Raw genomic sequence first — 16,735 nt, forward strand, 5'->3', positions numbered from 1 at the left:
GGGAAGAGAATAAGATTTTCAGTATTAATTTCTAATATACACACTGCTTCCCAGCTGCATTCCTCTCTTCCCCCAGCTCAATTTTGCACATAAGCATGATGAAGCAAAACTGTTCCTTAGCAGCTCCTGCTTGCTCTAGAAGTGATCTCCTTTCCCCCAAAGCCTTGAAAGTACTCAGGCCACACAAATCAATGAGTTAGTTTAGGACAATTCCACTGGAGAGTGAGAAGCAGCATTGAAAAACACAAGGTTAAGCTTCATTAGCTAACACTTCACTAGGCTTTTCACAGGTCTGAACCATCTCCCATGAGACATGCAATTCACTCACAGAGCAACTGCTTCAACTGCTTCATTTCTCATAATTTTTTCATAGCTGTGTTGGTCTTTATTGTTTAGATGAGGCTTTAAAACATAATGCTTAGGGAAATACACAAATAGAAATCCATCAGGTCCTGAAAGGTCTTGCTGAAACCTTTTTATTTTTCAAGATGGATAATATCTGGCATAAGAGATGTGGAGGTAAAACGACAGCCGTTAAGCATATAATGGTTTAATACAGGGAAGGCACAAAGTTTCTGTAAGAGAAGCAATAACAACAATCAACCTTAATATGTATTAATTTTGGAATCCATGTTTGAAAACTAGGCAACAGCAAAAACTTAGCACTGTATGTCCTGGTAAACCATTTAAGAGGCCAATATACCTCTAGTTAGGATTTGATAACACTCTGGATTTTGGTGTTATGATATAGGAGCAATATAAATGCTATCCACCAGAAGAAAGTATTCCAAATCTATCATAGTAGATGGACTGAATAATGGTTGTAGAAGATAGAAACAGCATGGCAAGACAGTCAAAATGAAAGAGAAGTCATTTCCATGAACAAAATCTTCTGTGTGTCGTTATTTCATTCTTGTCAAATCAGAGGCATTCTGAGTCTACGAACTGCCTCAACTCTCCATCTGAATGTTTACTTGATTTTAGTGGTACCTTAAATTTGTATCTTCTTGTTCCCTATCATACATGCTGTATTTCCTACAATAAATGTAATGCTTTTCTTAGGACTGCTTAGAAAGATTATTAGAACCAATTATCTGGCCTATCTTTATGTAATTAAACACAATGAATCTATGTTTCTCTTGTCAGCTACCATCTTCATCCTATAGTCTCCTGAATAAACAGGTCCCCCTACATTTCAAAAATAAAATCTATGCTGAACTTTGTAAGAACATACCACATACTAGCACCGTGTTACTGACTTCTCTATTTTAACTCCACAAGACCCCCATTAGATGAGACACCTCAGAACATCAGATATCAAGCCTATGTGTTCAGAGCAAATGGGTATCATCTACCCCTGCACATGAATCTGTACCTTTCACGTTTCTAATCTTTTTCTTGCCTGGCTTGGTTGCATTCTGATCCCTTTTTGTTTCAGCAGTCCCTGTTGTTTCAGGAAACTATGAAAGATGACCTTAAGTTCTAAGTGACACCACATTTTGGAGCCTTCAGCCTTTCTAAAACTATGTTCAAACTACCATACCAACTTATTCCATGAATGGTAAAAGTACTTCCAGACACACAAAATTCACTCACTGAATAACGATCAGGAGTAAATCAAAAATCCATTCCCACACAATTTGGAGAAGCACAGGTTTCATTTGTTTTATTTTCTAGACAAGAAGCAGCGGGTTATTTTATTGAAGGTAAATGCTATTAACGAATGAAATGCATACAATCCAACTGATCAAGTACATTCATCACTTAAAACAGAAACTAAAACCAGAATTGTTCAGATCAATGTAACAGAAAAAGGTCAGCACAGCGTTCAAGGATTGGCACTACCTTTAGTCACATACATAGATCTTCAGGCACAAATTTGACTTAGCTATCAGCTAAAAATTTTTAATGAGAATATTCATCCATTATACAACTGCTGTGAAAGAACTGCTGCAATTATTAAACCAAATTTTGTTTGCATAGAACCAAAAAACACTGCTTATTAAAATGAAAAAATAATTGAAATAAAAATACAGATAATGTATAAAAATATTACAATTTTATTTCTGAATTATCTATTCATTTTTACAGTATGTTCTAAAGTGAATGGTAGCCACCTTCCTTCTGGAAGGAAAAGAAGAGAGGCAGAAATAGCAAAGTAGCTAAATATCTGTGGATTTGCTTTCTTTGTACTTTATGAAACTGTAACAGAGCATTACCTAGCCTTTCCTTTCATCCATCAGTTAAAAGATATCCTTGATAATACATGATAGCTTGATGAATCACCCAGTAACAAGATTCTAACTTGTTATTGATCACTGTCTGATCCAGTTATGCAGTAAAGCCACTCCAAGTTGACAAGATGTATTCAAAAATCTAACTTTAGCCATCTTATTCATTATCAGGCATGACAAAGACTGTCTTACTGTCTTTTACATTATTATCAGTCATGGTTTATTATCATTATTAGTCACAGAAAGCATTCTTTCATGCTTATAACATCTCTCAAAGATATGATAACCTCTAGAAGTTTGAAAGTGGTCCACTCTTCTTTCTGAGTACCGAAACTTCAGAGTCCATCCAGGCTGTTAGTGCTTTGGCAGGATGACTGAACATTGCACGGTTGTCTGAAATATAGAATCAAAGTAGATGAATGCTCCCACTTCCAATACAGAGCTTTTTCAATGTGAAGGCAGACTACATAGCTTCCATACAGATTAAAAACAGGTGTACCTGACTCCACAAGAATAGTTATCTCCARTTCCACCCAACATCATAGAAGCCAAAAGAATAGCAGGGAGCACATACCCTACAATAGTTCAATGACTATTTTTTTTATACTTATATACTGGCTTACAGAGCACCAAAAATCACATATAGAAATACTAGACTGAAATTAAGATTTTTAGGCTTACAGGCTACAGATGAGAAATTGTGCACCTGGCTTTTCACTTTTAAGACTAACATATTGTCTTACATGCATTGGATTGATAGAAAGCTCTATACAAACGTAATCAGAAATCTTTGAAAATAAAGTTGCTTAAAAAGGCGATTTTTGCATGTTCTTTCACCCATTTTAAAGTACAGCTGTCAAAGAACAGAAACCTTTCTCTAAAGTGCATTGGTTGGGAGTGAATGAAATGCTCAGGACATGCAGAGACAGGCAACATTAGAGGAGGCCACATTTAAGGGCAGGACCTGAGAAATTTTCAATCTCAGCTTTCTTGGGAGGCCCTTAGCCTGCAAGGACCACGGTACATAGTCCAGTTGAAGCAAATCCTTGATGAATTTCTCCACCACCTTACTCATCTGATCCAATTCACTCTAATCACACAAGCAGGTTCACCGATTTCATTGAGATTATCTCAAAGAAGAAAATTACTCAAGAATATAAAATCAGAGCTCTACATGCATAAATTATGAATGTAGGTATTGTGTGAAGTTAGACCAGAAAATATTAACCTTCCACTGGAAAGTTAGTTAGAGGGGAAAAAGTTAAATTTCAATTTGTTAGCTACCAAACATTAAATTCCAAGTATGCAGAGGATGAAGAGTGCTAAAACATACCTAAGCACATCTTACCCAGTCTAAACTATACCATAGTATTCACCTCCCACAGCAGTCCCCTCAGAGTACAACACTATTCCTTGTACCAGAGCTCTGACAAGTATCACTTCACTCAGGCTAGTACATAAATTTAAAAAAGGCAGGCAGTGCCAACAGGACTGCTCACAGAGGCAAGAAGTTAACCTGAGTGGCATTCATGGAAGCTCTGACACCTTATCAGAGGCTGATTTTCTTACACCAACACTGTAAGGAAAACCAGTACTAACATGAAATTCCTTTACCATCCTAGTACAGATTCTCTCCTGAACCTCACTGCAATAAATGTACAGAGTCCAGTTCTCCATTGTTACTAGTTCATGAATTAAAACCATTTTCAAAAAAACAGTTTTCCTCTCACAAATGCTTTTCCTAAGAACAGACAAAAGAAGAGCCTGCAGTTTCCTCTTGGAAGTACCTGTTGTCGCTAATTCATCAACCGCATTCAGCAATGGGCCCACATTTCCCTTAATCAGGCTTTGATAACTATGTAGTGGCTGAAGCTGTTCTTGTTGCCCTTGATGCTCCTTGCAATGTCAGGTATAGGTGAACTTTGATTTTCCTGACACCATTCCTGCATGCCTAGGCTTGCTTCTGAATTCTTCCTTTGTAGCTTATCTCTGCTTCCACCTCCTGCATGCTGAATCTTTGCACTGGAGCTCTATTACCTGTATAGCCAAGCCAGTCTCCTGACATGACTACTTGTTTTCCTGAGGTGGATCACTCTTGTGCTTGGAGGATGTTGTTCTCAAAAACCAGTCAGCATTCCTTAACTCCTTTGCCCTTCAGAGCTACCTCTCATGAGATACTACCTGGTTAATCCCAAGTCTGCTCACCTGAAGTCCAGGGTCTGTACTCTGCTATTTGCCTTCCTCACTCCCTGCAGGATCTCAAACACCATTATTTCATGACCACTATAGCCAAGACTGTCAGTGATTACAAACTCCCTAAACATTTCTTCCTCGTCAGGGAACAGCAGGTCCAGCCATGCATCACCCACGGCTYGCCCATCCTATCAAGAAGTTTCCCTGACACCACCCAGAAATTACTTGGATTGCCTGTGATCAGCAGATTACCCTCTGTGCTTCCTGATCAGTGACACAAGTACGACTTTGTCATACYCTGTTCTGAAAAACATTGTAGCCTGGTCATGCCTCAAAATGGCAGGCTGYGGGAAGATGCTGTACCTTCATAGAGGATTGTTACAAATCTTTTTTTAAAGCTCGTGCAACCTGAGCCTGGAGAATGGTCTTTTTTTAAAGCAATGAGGTTACGTAACACCAGGAGACACTGACCTAAAGACATCGTGGCAGTTAAAATAGTAACATTCAAACTAGACTTAAACTGGCACATTACAGATGAAAAGATACATGAAACAGAATGGATGGCAGACAGCCTAAATATAAAAACATCCCTGGCCATTTTTGCTTCAACATCCTGAAGCTTCCTAGGACTACTGTGAACTTCAGAGAGGACACTGTGTGCGTGTGGGTAGAGTGCACAACTCTGAGCAAGAAGACAAATACTACTGTGAAAAAGACCTGGCAGCACCTTCTCTCCTGTCTGGTCAAGTTTCTCCAGTCACAGTAGCCAGACTAAGGAGGTCAAAATGAAAAGTTCTGACCTTGTGGAGCTTTAGGGTTTCACATGCTTCCCCAAACACTAGACACTGGCAGATGCCCATTTGAGCTGCCCAGCTGCAGCTTGGCATAGTTTGGGGTGGTTTACTTTGTCACTGTTCCCAGTGTACCAGCTGCAATCTTGCTCCTCCTTGTCTGTGTTCCTGCCCACACTACCACACAGCTCTCCCAGAGGAGAGCACTAGGAAAAGGTGCCTCTGAAAAAGATTAGTTCAAAAAACCCAATCAGCTGACCTTTACAATGGCCAGAGCAAAACATACACGAGTAAACTTTACATCTACAGAGAGAAGAAAATTTCTAAATCTTTATGGTTCAACTGCATATATGTAAAGAAGCATGCACATATCTGTCTTTGCTGTACTGCATAATTACCTCCTTCCTTATTCACAAACACAAGGGCCCAGTCCAATCCTTCATCTATTTTACCACTATTTAATGCCTCATCAAAAAACAATTCTAGCTTTTTCAGCCCTTCCTAAAGAAAATCAGAGGAAGTCTCTAAAACCTCAGACTTTCCTGCCACTTCTCCAGAATGCTGTCCTGACATCAGATCTCAATCCCCACACTTCAGCTTCCTTCTCAACCCCTACTGCCAATCCCTACTTCCTGTTCCCATCCACTTTAGTACCATCGGACCCAACCATTTTCTCAGTACACTGTCACAAACCAAGCCACTTTCTGCCAGAAGCACAAACATGTAAGAGTTGTGACGTCAAGGTAAAACTACTTCAGTATTCCTCTCTGATACATGTGCTTAGAGAAAGAGTGCAAGAAGCAACATTAGAACAGAGTGACCCTTCCTCTCGTATATCATCTCCTCTTTCAGCCAAAAGCAGTTCAGGGACTGAGCTGGAGGTAGCTGGAGGTAGCACTTGAATGGTTGTGTTAAACAGCTGCCAATGAACTGAAGGAAGGGTTAGTGTTAACAAAAGAATGGGAACCTTTCAAACTCAGGGCCAGCTCTTTCCAGCCAGCAGCTCTCTCAATCTCTATAAAGAATGAAGACAACAAGCATATGACAGAAAGCAACAGTATACTGGTTACTGAAGAACACATGGCAGAATTATGGAGGCAGATCTCTCAGTCTGTAAGAAGAGTTATATACTTGTGAAAGTTCTCTGCATGCCAGCATGACCACAGTAGCTGAGGAACATCCAGTGCATTTTTTAAATTATTTATTTGAAGTCTGAGAGTTTTCTTTTTTTTAATATAGCTAGCCATCTGTTTTAAACACAAAGTGTGGCTGGCCCAGGCCTCTGAAAAATGTTTTCTGGAGATTAGAGGAGAGAAGGAATACTGATTCTGTTGTCTCCTTTATCCATTCATGCCCCAACTTCATGCAAAGACTGCAAAAGCAAAGGGTAAAAGCCACCTGCCTCTCACAAATGTTGGCAGTGGGGATTAAAAATAACTAATTGCTATTCCAGACAACTGTGTGAGGAAGGGTGATAAACGTGTAATCCAAGGCTTCCTAAGGAGAAATAGGTTTTCTAATGAAGGATCAGGCAAAGACCCATTTCAAAGATTTGGGCTGGATCCCCATGAACATGACCTGTTCAAGCTTAAGGATGCTTAGAAGGATTTGTGGTGAACTTTTCGTAATGCTTCTTGGATTTAGGTATATCAGGCTAYTGACTAAACTGGAGGAGATGCGAGTCACTGACAAGAGAACCAGACTGGAAATAGAATTGAAAATCTGATCCCARTCCAAAGACACAAATAATTTTTACAGCACAGACGGTTCTTTACGTAGTTGAATTTGAAATCCAGGGACACACTTTCAGATATCCGATGATACGACTTACATCTGTTTTTTTTTATCTTTCTTATGCACTGAAGCYTCAGTAAAGACAGTGTTTTCCAGCTTCTTTATAAAGGAAAAGACAAAGAAGGGACCTGAGAGTGAAGAGAGTCAGAGATACTCCTTTGTTTCCTCAAATGGCTTCCTCCTTTTAGACCACTGCTTCTATTAACATAGCTCTTTGTGGACCACTTCTGCCTGTTTTCTGTCCCTCACATTCCAATTCTCTTTYTCTGTTTGCCAAACCATCCTAGTGACATCCTCAGTTCCTTTCACCCTGCCTGTTCTTGTCCTCTTGGAAGTGGCTATTTGTAGCAGAAAGCTTGGAAAGAAGTTGGTTAGAGATCCAAACTATTTTAACATTGTTCTTTTCCTCTACACTATTGGTAAAAAGGAATCTCAAGMACTCCTGTGAAATGGAGGTGATGTAAAACACCTAAGCAAACTCTGTCTTTGAAAAAACCTACCTAAAAATTCCCTCATCAAGATACTTTGAAATGTTTCTTCTTTCCATTTCTTTTTTGTGCACTTCAGGTCTGAAAGTGAGTGCGAGAATACAATTCTAATAAATTCAAACTGGATAATACTCGTATCTTGCAAACAACTCTTCACCTGCCACATATTCAAAAGAGTACAATGTTTTTGTTCTTCAGTCTTTTCCATTTGGCTCTCCATTGTTTTAAGATCTAGGCTAAGGCTGAACAGAGGTACAGGTTATTCATCTGGAGCCTCACATAGATTTTTATCTTACCTGTACTACGAAGGGTAACATTTCATCATCCATAATACAGATGTCTTTAATCTTTCTAGCTTTTAAATATTTTTTTTTGTAAGATTGATGCTTGATCTTTGCAATGAAGCTTGTAAGTCTATTRATGAATTTACTTGCCCATGTTGAATAGAATGGGTTTGTTAAAGCATATACTCTAAAAAGTTACATTTTAAATAGAAACATCTTGAAACATATGCCTATAGTATGTGCATACATACATCTCCCCCCAATACTAATTGTACTCATATACTTACTTTCAGGATGTGCAGGGTATCTGTCCACTCCATGGAAGCTATCTGAGGTATAGCAGTAAGGAGTATGCTAGTAGCCTTATTTGCATTCTCTTTCAGTGTCTTTAAAACCTTATCCACTGAAACCTAAAAATACAAGAAAACTGTGGTATCTCTCAAATTTGGTGGCACACATTTTAAATCCCCAACTAAACTCATTTAACTCATCCAGCTGTAAGTGCAAAGTTGAAGTACAGACAAAAAACCCTGTAGGTATTTTAAAGAGTCACCATCTGTTTTGCTAGTAAAAACTTTTTTCTTTTGTGGATGTGCATTTGGTTATATTTTATTGCTTGGGTCCGATTCTGTAACTTCCTACTCAAAAAAAATCTCAGTGGAACTTTTCATCTGAACACATTAGAAGAGAAGTCACTGGTGAAGATACATAATGCCCTCTAGCCATATTTATGCATTATCATAATAATAATAATAAACAAAAATAAATACAAATGGATATACTGAAAAAAAGAAAGCAAGAGCTGACTAAACAGAAAAAGTTAATCTTGGATATCCTGATCAAATTTGTATGGAATTTTAATTGCAAAGAAATCCCCAGTGCTGTTCCCAATGTGGCATAGATAGCTTTACATAAAATGTCACAGGGGGGCCTTTAATACAGTGACAGTACAGATGTCTGTGTATTAGTTTTAACCAGACACTTCTCGCTCACATTGTTTTCTTGTAYACTAATGAATATTTAGAGGATAAACTTTTTTATATTGGATATTCAAAAATTCAGCTGAAGAATAATAAACAATATCAGAGCCATGCTGTATCTGATAAAATATATTTCCATAATATCAAGGTAATGTATGGACTGAACAACTCCTAGAGCAATCCATGTCACCTCTACTAYTCATCTGTGTTTTTACTGCAAATCAGCACTCAAACAGGCAGACCAGTACTGTAGGAAATTAGAGGTAAGGTTGAGACTGTATCTAAGYAATTAAAAGGAAATTAAGTAATACCGTACAAGGATGTTGCAGGTGACATATATACATAAAAACTGAGAGACAGGAGTTTTACAAAGTTACTTGGACAAATTAACAAGTGTTTTACAAAGTTGTCTCTATCRTCTCAAGTGCCAAAACTGCATTGCTGTTTCCTGTGACTAAAATTTAATTGGCAACTGGCATAAATATTCTGCTGGTAGTTGCTCCCCAAATGTATTCCATGAGACAAAAGAACTAGAAAAGATATATCCTTTCACACAAAGCTGCAAAAGAATACAACCAGACCAATTATAAGACAGAAGGTCACAATAGCCTTTTACATACAGACCCCCTGATTCACACAAGAAGAGCTAAAAGGTCTGTTTATCGTGAGATAAGTTTATAAAAATGAACGAGGTAGCAATGTCTGATTTTGTTCTTGCTTTCAGAATTGTTAATCCAGAATAACTGTGATACTGGCGCACATAAGAACAGATTTAGTTTAATATGTGATTTCCATTGAAAGCTACAGGTTCTCATCCAGATCCCTCTAGACAAGACCCAGAGAAAAATCAGTTTCACTCACTGCTTCTTCATGCTCCTTCCAGCAGTCGTAATCTGTTGCCATAGCAATACTTGCATAACTCAATCCAGCTTCTTTCGCAAGAATCACCTCAGGAACTGTGGTCATGTTGATGACATCAGCTCCCCAGCTGCGAAACATCAAGCTTTCTGCTCGAGAACTGAAACGTGGGCCTTCGATTGTGATCACTGTTCCCTTGGAATGACACGGGAGCCCAAGCTTCTTGGCAATCTCAACAAGAACCTACAAAACATGTCAATGTCAACAAAAGCAAATAATTTTCCCTTACTGGTACAGAGTTAGAAAGAAAATAATCCTCCCTGCCTGGTGCACTGCTTTTGCATCCCACCAAAAAATGAACATACAGGAAAATTAACCTTATACTAACCAGTCAGGCTGAATATGGCTATAGCTGTCCAAAAATAAAAAATTGTTTCAATTTCCAGATCCAACAAGAGAAATGAATAGTCTTACCAATAGGAATGATGTTGAATTCATCTGATTTTGTTTGTATCAGTTGGATTACTATTTTCAGCACAGACCAAGGAGACTGAAAAGCAGATAGTCCGTGCATTTTGGCTTTCCTTACATTGAGAATAGGACGGTGAAAACACTAAAGGTTAAATGCCACCAAGCACTACATTGCCACAAAGATGAAATGAGACCAACAGTGGGAAATTTACCTCTGAAAGTCTACTAGTGACAAAATTTTACAAGCATATACTTGAAAGAGTATTTTGGGATCTCTGAATAAAAATTATTACCTCATTTTCCCATGCCAGCGACGAAGCATATACTTTGCACATACCAGTTATTCAGTATTAGTCCGTACAATCCCAACCAGGACTTTGCATATGGGGGAATCATTGTGACTTCTTCTCTTGGTAAATGGCCTTGGTAACAACAGTTGATACAACAGGAATGAGACTTGTAATGGTGTGTGAGAATAGGACACTGACACTGTTCTGAGAAGGTGTTAGCCCCAAAACCAATAATGCTGAAAAGGGAAGTAACAATGATGAAAATTCCTTAAGATGACTGTCAGCTGGCTTAATAGTAATCATGGGATTGCTAAGAGATGTTTGAGAAAAGGATTCAGTTTGAAAAAAAGCATGAAAATTTGTGACAACAGAGACCTTGGTAGCACAGCAGCAGTCAAAACCTATTCTGACATTACCATAAGTTGCCTTGACAGCATCATGACCTACATCCAGGCCTGCTGGAGCAGCCTCCCTGTCAAACGCTGTGAGGAGCCGGCACTCCAGCTACTAGACTGTCATACAAGGTGCAACAAGTAATGACCAAGCCTTGAGTATCCTATGTGATCTTGTGGGGTACTTTCTCACTGGCATGTGGATCAGTGGATTGTAGGGAACAGCACAGGTACATATGATGCTGGATCATCCACATTTCCCACAGATGTCTGTAAATAGGTAAACCTGAACTTCTGAAAGAGGGTGGGTATCCTTGTAACTCACATGTGCTGGGGAACGGTGTTTGTGCACACAGCTGTGTGACTACTCATGTGGTGGGGGGAAATCAGAATTTTTGGGGGTTAGCTATAATAGGATGTTTAGAAATTTTTAGGTTTTTATAGAATGTTGCAAGTGTCCAATACTGTGGTACTGCAAGTGTGGTATTGAGGTACTGATATCAATCCTGAATGTGTAATTCACTGATTGCCAGTTAATTGTGTATTGTTAATAAAACAATAAATTACTTAAATCCTGATTTAAAACATGAATTGAGTAGTATTGCCCTGCAACATTTAGAAAAGTTCAGCTTTACTCCCTATAAAATGTTGCAGTGAGCTCTACTTTCTTAAAGTAGTAACAACCAAGAYAGCCTATGTTATTCAAAACAGTTTATGGTTATTAGAAAAAAAGATAAACTCCTTTCAGATTATTTGATTTACAGTGCATAAACCAAATAGCATTTGTGAAAATATGTGAAAATATTCTATTAAATATGCAATTGTCAGATATTCATCATGAAAATTCCTTAATTATTCTACTACATTAATAGTTTTGGCTTTATTATGATTGCATTTTTCTATGATATTTCCTTGAATCAGGACAATCTGGGCTAAAATGATTGCAGCAATTTTCAGAGTTGGATCAGGGAAAATATTTTAAATCAGTTTTATCTGATATTTTCAAATGAAGTGAAAAGAAGTTTCAGCCCCTCTAGGAGCTCAAAAACACATGTTCTTTAAAACATCTGTTGGGCTGATTAGAATGTACAGGCTAATGACATAATGATCACATGTGAGACTGGGAAGTACCTAAATGTTTGTTCTCTATTTTAAAATGACCATTTCTCTGTTGCCATTTTAAAAAATTAAATTCCCAAGGAGCTTTGTTTCTAGCTACTTAATAACCAAATGAAAACCAGCTTTTGTATGCTTCCTTCAACCTCAGGAAATGGCTTATACTTGACTACCTACTTACTTAAAAAAAAAAAAAAAATTAAGAGAGAGACGCCCAGTGTGAAGAACAGCCAATCATTTCAGTAACAACACTCTTTTTAATTCATTACAGAAAGCGTGCAGTAAGTATTCAGTAAACTCTTTGTATTTATCATGACACGGCATCATGCTCACCATCAGCAAGCTACTATATGCCAACTCCTCCTTGGTAATAGCGTGGGGGAGGCTCTTGTTTCATTGGAAATGCAAGGAATTTTGCATAATTTGCTGCCCAATGACAGAAGGGCAAGAGCATGCAGATATATAATACGTAATGCTCTGTTTCCTTTTCAGCTTTATAATGTCTCTATTTCATTACAAAACAGTCTAGATTCCTAGTGCATTAAAGTGTCATTCTGCTAGCAGTGCTGTGGTCTTACTGGTGGACATCTCAGAACAAACCACATTGTGTCTAGCTAATTAACAGAAATAGTCTATAATGACAGTGAACTGAATCGGTGATAACAGCCGAACGGCTCAGKAGTACTAACATTTGAATATACTCTGAGTACAGAGTGAGTCACGTGCTTCATAATTCAGTGTTTTCACCTGCTCAGTGTTGCAATCAATTGCACAGAGAGTAAGTCTCTTGGATGGGTATGACTAATTTTTTAAAGACTCCTGTACCCCTTGAGAATGTACTACCCTGCATCTTCCGACCAGATCATTCCACAACAGTGCAAAATGCTGAATTCCATCCTCACCTTCCCTTTTGCTCGGATGTAAGGATACACTGATTCACTGAGAAGGCATATTTAATTACAGATACACTCCTCCCAAAAGGTTATAAAGGGGTTGAAAAGTAGAATAGTATTTCACTCTATTTAGTCTAAGTGTTCTCAAAACCTGAAAATCTTGAAGCAACAAAACTAAGAGCAGCAGTATTTAAGAACAAAACATTGCTGTAATTTGGCTTGTTTCCATGTTTAACATCCCTTAAACAAAGCCTTCACCCTCCAAGATCAACTGCTATAGTACGTAAAAGCACAAATGCAATACTGGTATTTCTGTGAATGCTGGAGTATTACCTCTAATTCTTTATATTTTAACTGTGTAGAGTGCCCTGCAGTAGGTGCCCTGCAGTTCCATTCAGAACAAAAATGAACTATCCCCTAATTCTATCTCCGTTTTGTCCACACTGCTGTTCCCATGGCTTGTTACCTGATAAATAAAGATCTTTTGCCATTTTATTAAGTCCCTAGGAAATCTAGGTTGCTAACTGCCTTCTTAGACCCTTCTGTTATTTACCCTAAGACAACAGCTCCTACAGTCACATGATCTTTTACTTCCCATGCCTTCAAAATGTTACATTTTTGTTTAATACCACCTGCGAAACAGGAATGAAGGAGTGGAGATTGACTGTGTATTCTGAGAGTGCATAATTAAACCATAATCCACAGATGCCATTAAAAAACATTAAACTTTTTAAATACTTTTACAAAATTCACTTACCCCTCTGGTTTTGGTGCAGAATGGCTCTGCCATTGGAATATGGCATACTCCTGAAAGAGAGGAACACTGCCCATCGTATAACGTATAATGTCTTTTAGTAGTCCTGGAAAAGCAGAACACATGCTCAGAGAGGAAAGAAAAGAGCAGAGAGAGAAGAGAAAAGAGAAAAGAAAGCAACAAAATCAGAGGTCTGGTAACAAGGTGCTCCTGGAAGGGAATGAAAACATAGCATGCTATTAATGACCACATTATCCTGTTTTGCCAATGTACAGACCTTTCAGAATTGAGGTCAAGAGTACAAAACTGTTATTCTAGTAGTGTATTACCAATTCATTAGAGACCATCTACTGTTAGCAAGATGCTGAAATGCTGATTTGTTCTTAAGTGCCAGAAACAGCCATATTAAGCTGCAATTCTATATGAAAGAAAACAGATAAATGTAGTTGTGGTATAAGTAATCTCTGAAAAAAAGAGCACAGTGAGCTTTCAGTAAGGGAAGGAATCAAGTTTGAATAGTCTGCAAAACTAGTCAAAACAGAGCTACTTCATCACATTACATTCTTACACTGAAAATTTTTGAATTTGTTGGAAGAGCCTCTTGAACAAAAGATGGAYGAATTCAAACAAAACATCCCTGAACAGGATGTCTTCATATTCTCAACACACTATACAGACATATTGGCAGCTTGCAGCTGAAAGAATCATGCATTTGAAAATGATTTTTATCCATTCTCTCAATTGTGAAACAACTTCCTTGCATGAAAATGGTCTAACATGCTGCAAAAATGACCATCCCAGACACAATTTTTCCATCTACTGGAATTGTCACTCAGTTATCACTTTACCCTCAAATAGACTGCCTCAGTTAATTCAACCAAATGAATGGTGAAAACCCTCTGAAACAAAATTCTGAGACTTATTCCCTTCTTCTCCCCAGCATGTTACATACTGCACTTTGTAGGAGAAAAATAAGGCAAGAGTCCAATCAGTTAGCTTTATTAAAGTATGAAGTCGTTTGAATTTAAATGATAGCTTCATCTTGTAAGATTTGTGTCTGAAATTATTTCAGTTTTAAAAATCCAAAAAAAAAGAAATTTATATATATCTATGACTTTCACACCTGCACTAGATGATTGATGATCTGCTGCACACTAAAGAATGCTTGTGTAAAACAGCCAGAATGAAGAGTACTTTATTTTTTACGTGGTAATTCAGTTTTGCCAAAACACATTCTAATTCACCCCCAAACTGATTCTATCTAAGACCCAACCTTCCCTAGGTTGGACACAGCTGCACCCTAATCATTCATTTCAGGAAACAAAAAGGACATCATGTCCAACTACAATGAGAGTTTACAAACGTACATTTGAACAGATACAATGACTTGGGCTTCTAATTTACTGACAGCTCATGAATTTTRCTTTATAGTGGCAGATTTTTTACTGTAATTTTCAGTCTTATCACGTATAACCTCATTATATGCTGTCAAGCACCCTGTCTTCCTCCCAGACTAAAACGAGGTCAACTGTTAAGTCTTAAGAACTACCTACTGAGGTAGAAAATACTTCGGTAATATAGGCTAAAGCTAAAGAAAGAGCTTTCTCCATTGTTTTGGTAGGGTTCTGGTGGCTGGAATATAGGAAGTCCCCAGTCATTAAACAAGACTGTAAGTTCAAGAGATATTGAGTAGACTGAGAATAATCTGACCTCAAAGGCAATGGGATAGACAATTTGTTCATTAGCCCTTGTATCATCATATGTCTACTCAGTGACAACATTAGCAAACTTTGGTGTATGTTAGTAAGGGAAACTAAGCACTATCATTTTAGTGTAGTTGTTCAAATGGAATCCACACTTATGAAGCGAAATGTCTGCTCACAAAAATTGCTCACAAAAGTTCCCCATCCAAGTCACCAGCAAAAATTTACATGAGAATTTAAATACAAGTTGCACATTACAGTAGATTTGGGAAAGAAAAGAAAAAAAAATAATACAGTTCCCTTAAGGATGAGATTATAACGTAGGAAAATAAATTGGCAAATTAAAAACATATGCATAATGAGATACTGATCATAAAATCTACCAAAACAGTAATATTAATTTTTCCTTTATGGGATACTGAAGAGCTGCAAACAGAAACCACCTGATACTACATCCTTTTTTATGTTAAGTGTCTGCTAATGAATTATTTAGAATTGAAGGAAATGGGAAAAGTCATAATCCATTTCCTGCCTTATAATATTTCAGATATTGTTAGTCAGGCACTTTCACTTGGAAAAGCCCTAAAGAAAGACCACTTATATACAACATTAATCTCTGCCTTTCAGCTGTCTATATTTTTTGGAGAGAATGACCACAGCACTAATAAAGAAATCCTGCTATACTTAGTACAAACCGTGTGAGAACAGGAAAACGAAGATGAGACCTATGACTGCTCTGAGCAATGGACCACTTGTGCAATCATCTCCCTTCTTCATGGAATGTTTCAGTTTTGCAAAGGCCACAGCTATTTGATATGGGCCAGCTGATGTGTCAGAATGCTGCTAGGCTCAGGGTGAGAATAAAGGCAGATTTGAACCAGTTTCTGCTTCTTGCTATGAAGTAATGGCTGGCGCAGAGGAATGTCTTTTGGGCTTTCCTCCTTTCTGCAGCCCTGTCACTCAAGTCAGGAGCTGGCCATCCTGATCTGTTCTATTAACCTGTCTGCAAGGTATAGGGCAGTAGCACAAATCCTTTCATAGCTGCTATACTGTTATTTGTATCACCTGCCAAGAGAATGAAGCTTACAGAATCCACAGCTCCTTTTTATTGTCTTGCGCTCACAGAGACCATGAGGAGTCAGAGTTCCTGCTGAACTGCCTGGACCTTTTACCAGAGCAAAGACCCGCAGGAGTACTTGTGTAGGGCTCCTTGCRTTGCAGAAGTTTCAAGGCCTTCCCCATGTACCCTGAGTGGCTTTGTAACAAAATCACCAGTGGACAAGAAATACGGAGCTCAACAATCACTGTTCAAAAAGCATCTGTTCTGACAGTTTAGACTAAAAAAGGGAGAAGTCATCAGGTGTCAGCATAGAAACAAAGCCTGTCTACTAGCCACATGGATCCTGACAGAACACTGGAGGTGGGGACTCCATCACTGGGAAAGGGTCATGCATGCACCTGTACGTTTTTATGCACAAAACCTTGTATATCAAG

At 38.2% G+C, this 16,735-nt stretch overlaps 1 protein-coding gene across 2 annotated transcripts in view; it reads right to left on the reverse strand.

The window, feature by feature from the left end:
• Positions 1-1,639: 1,639 nt before the first annotated feature.
• MTAP (methylthioadenosine phosphorylase) overlaps positions 1,640-16,735 on the reverse strand; it is a 34,151-nt gene continuing 19,055 nt past the window's right edge. For both annotated transcript variants that reach the window (XM_026073500.1, XM_026073501.1), the window contains exons 5-8: positions 13,542-13,644; positions 9,626-9,865; positions 8,072-8,194; positions 1,640-2,627 (exon numbers count right to left, since the gene is read on the reverse strand). In XM_026073500.1, coding sequence (XP_025929285.1) covers positions 2,589-2,627; positions 8,072-8,194; positions 9,626-9,865; positions 13,542-13,644 — 505 coding nt within the window. In that variant the 3' untranslated portion in view covers positions 1,640-2,588. The remainder of the gene's footprint in view (positions 2,628-8,071; positions 8,195-9,625; positions 9,866-13,541; positions 13,645-16,735) is intronic.

Source organism: Apteryx rowi, unplaced genomic scaffold (genome assembly GCF_003343035.1).
Source record: "Apteryx rowi isolate R43461 unplaced genomic scaffold, aptRow1 scaffold_37, whole genome shotgun sequence".
Taxonomy (NCBI): Eukaryota; Metazoa; Chordata; class Aves; order Apterygiformes; family Apterygidae; genus Apteryx; species Apteryx rowi.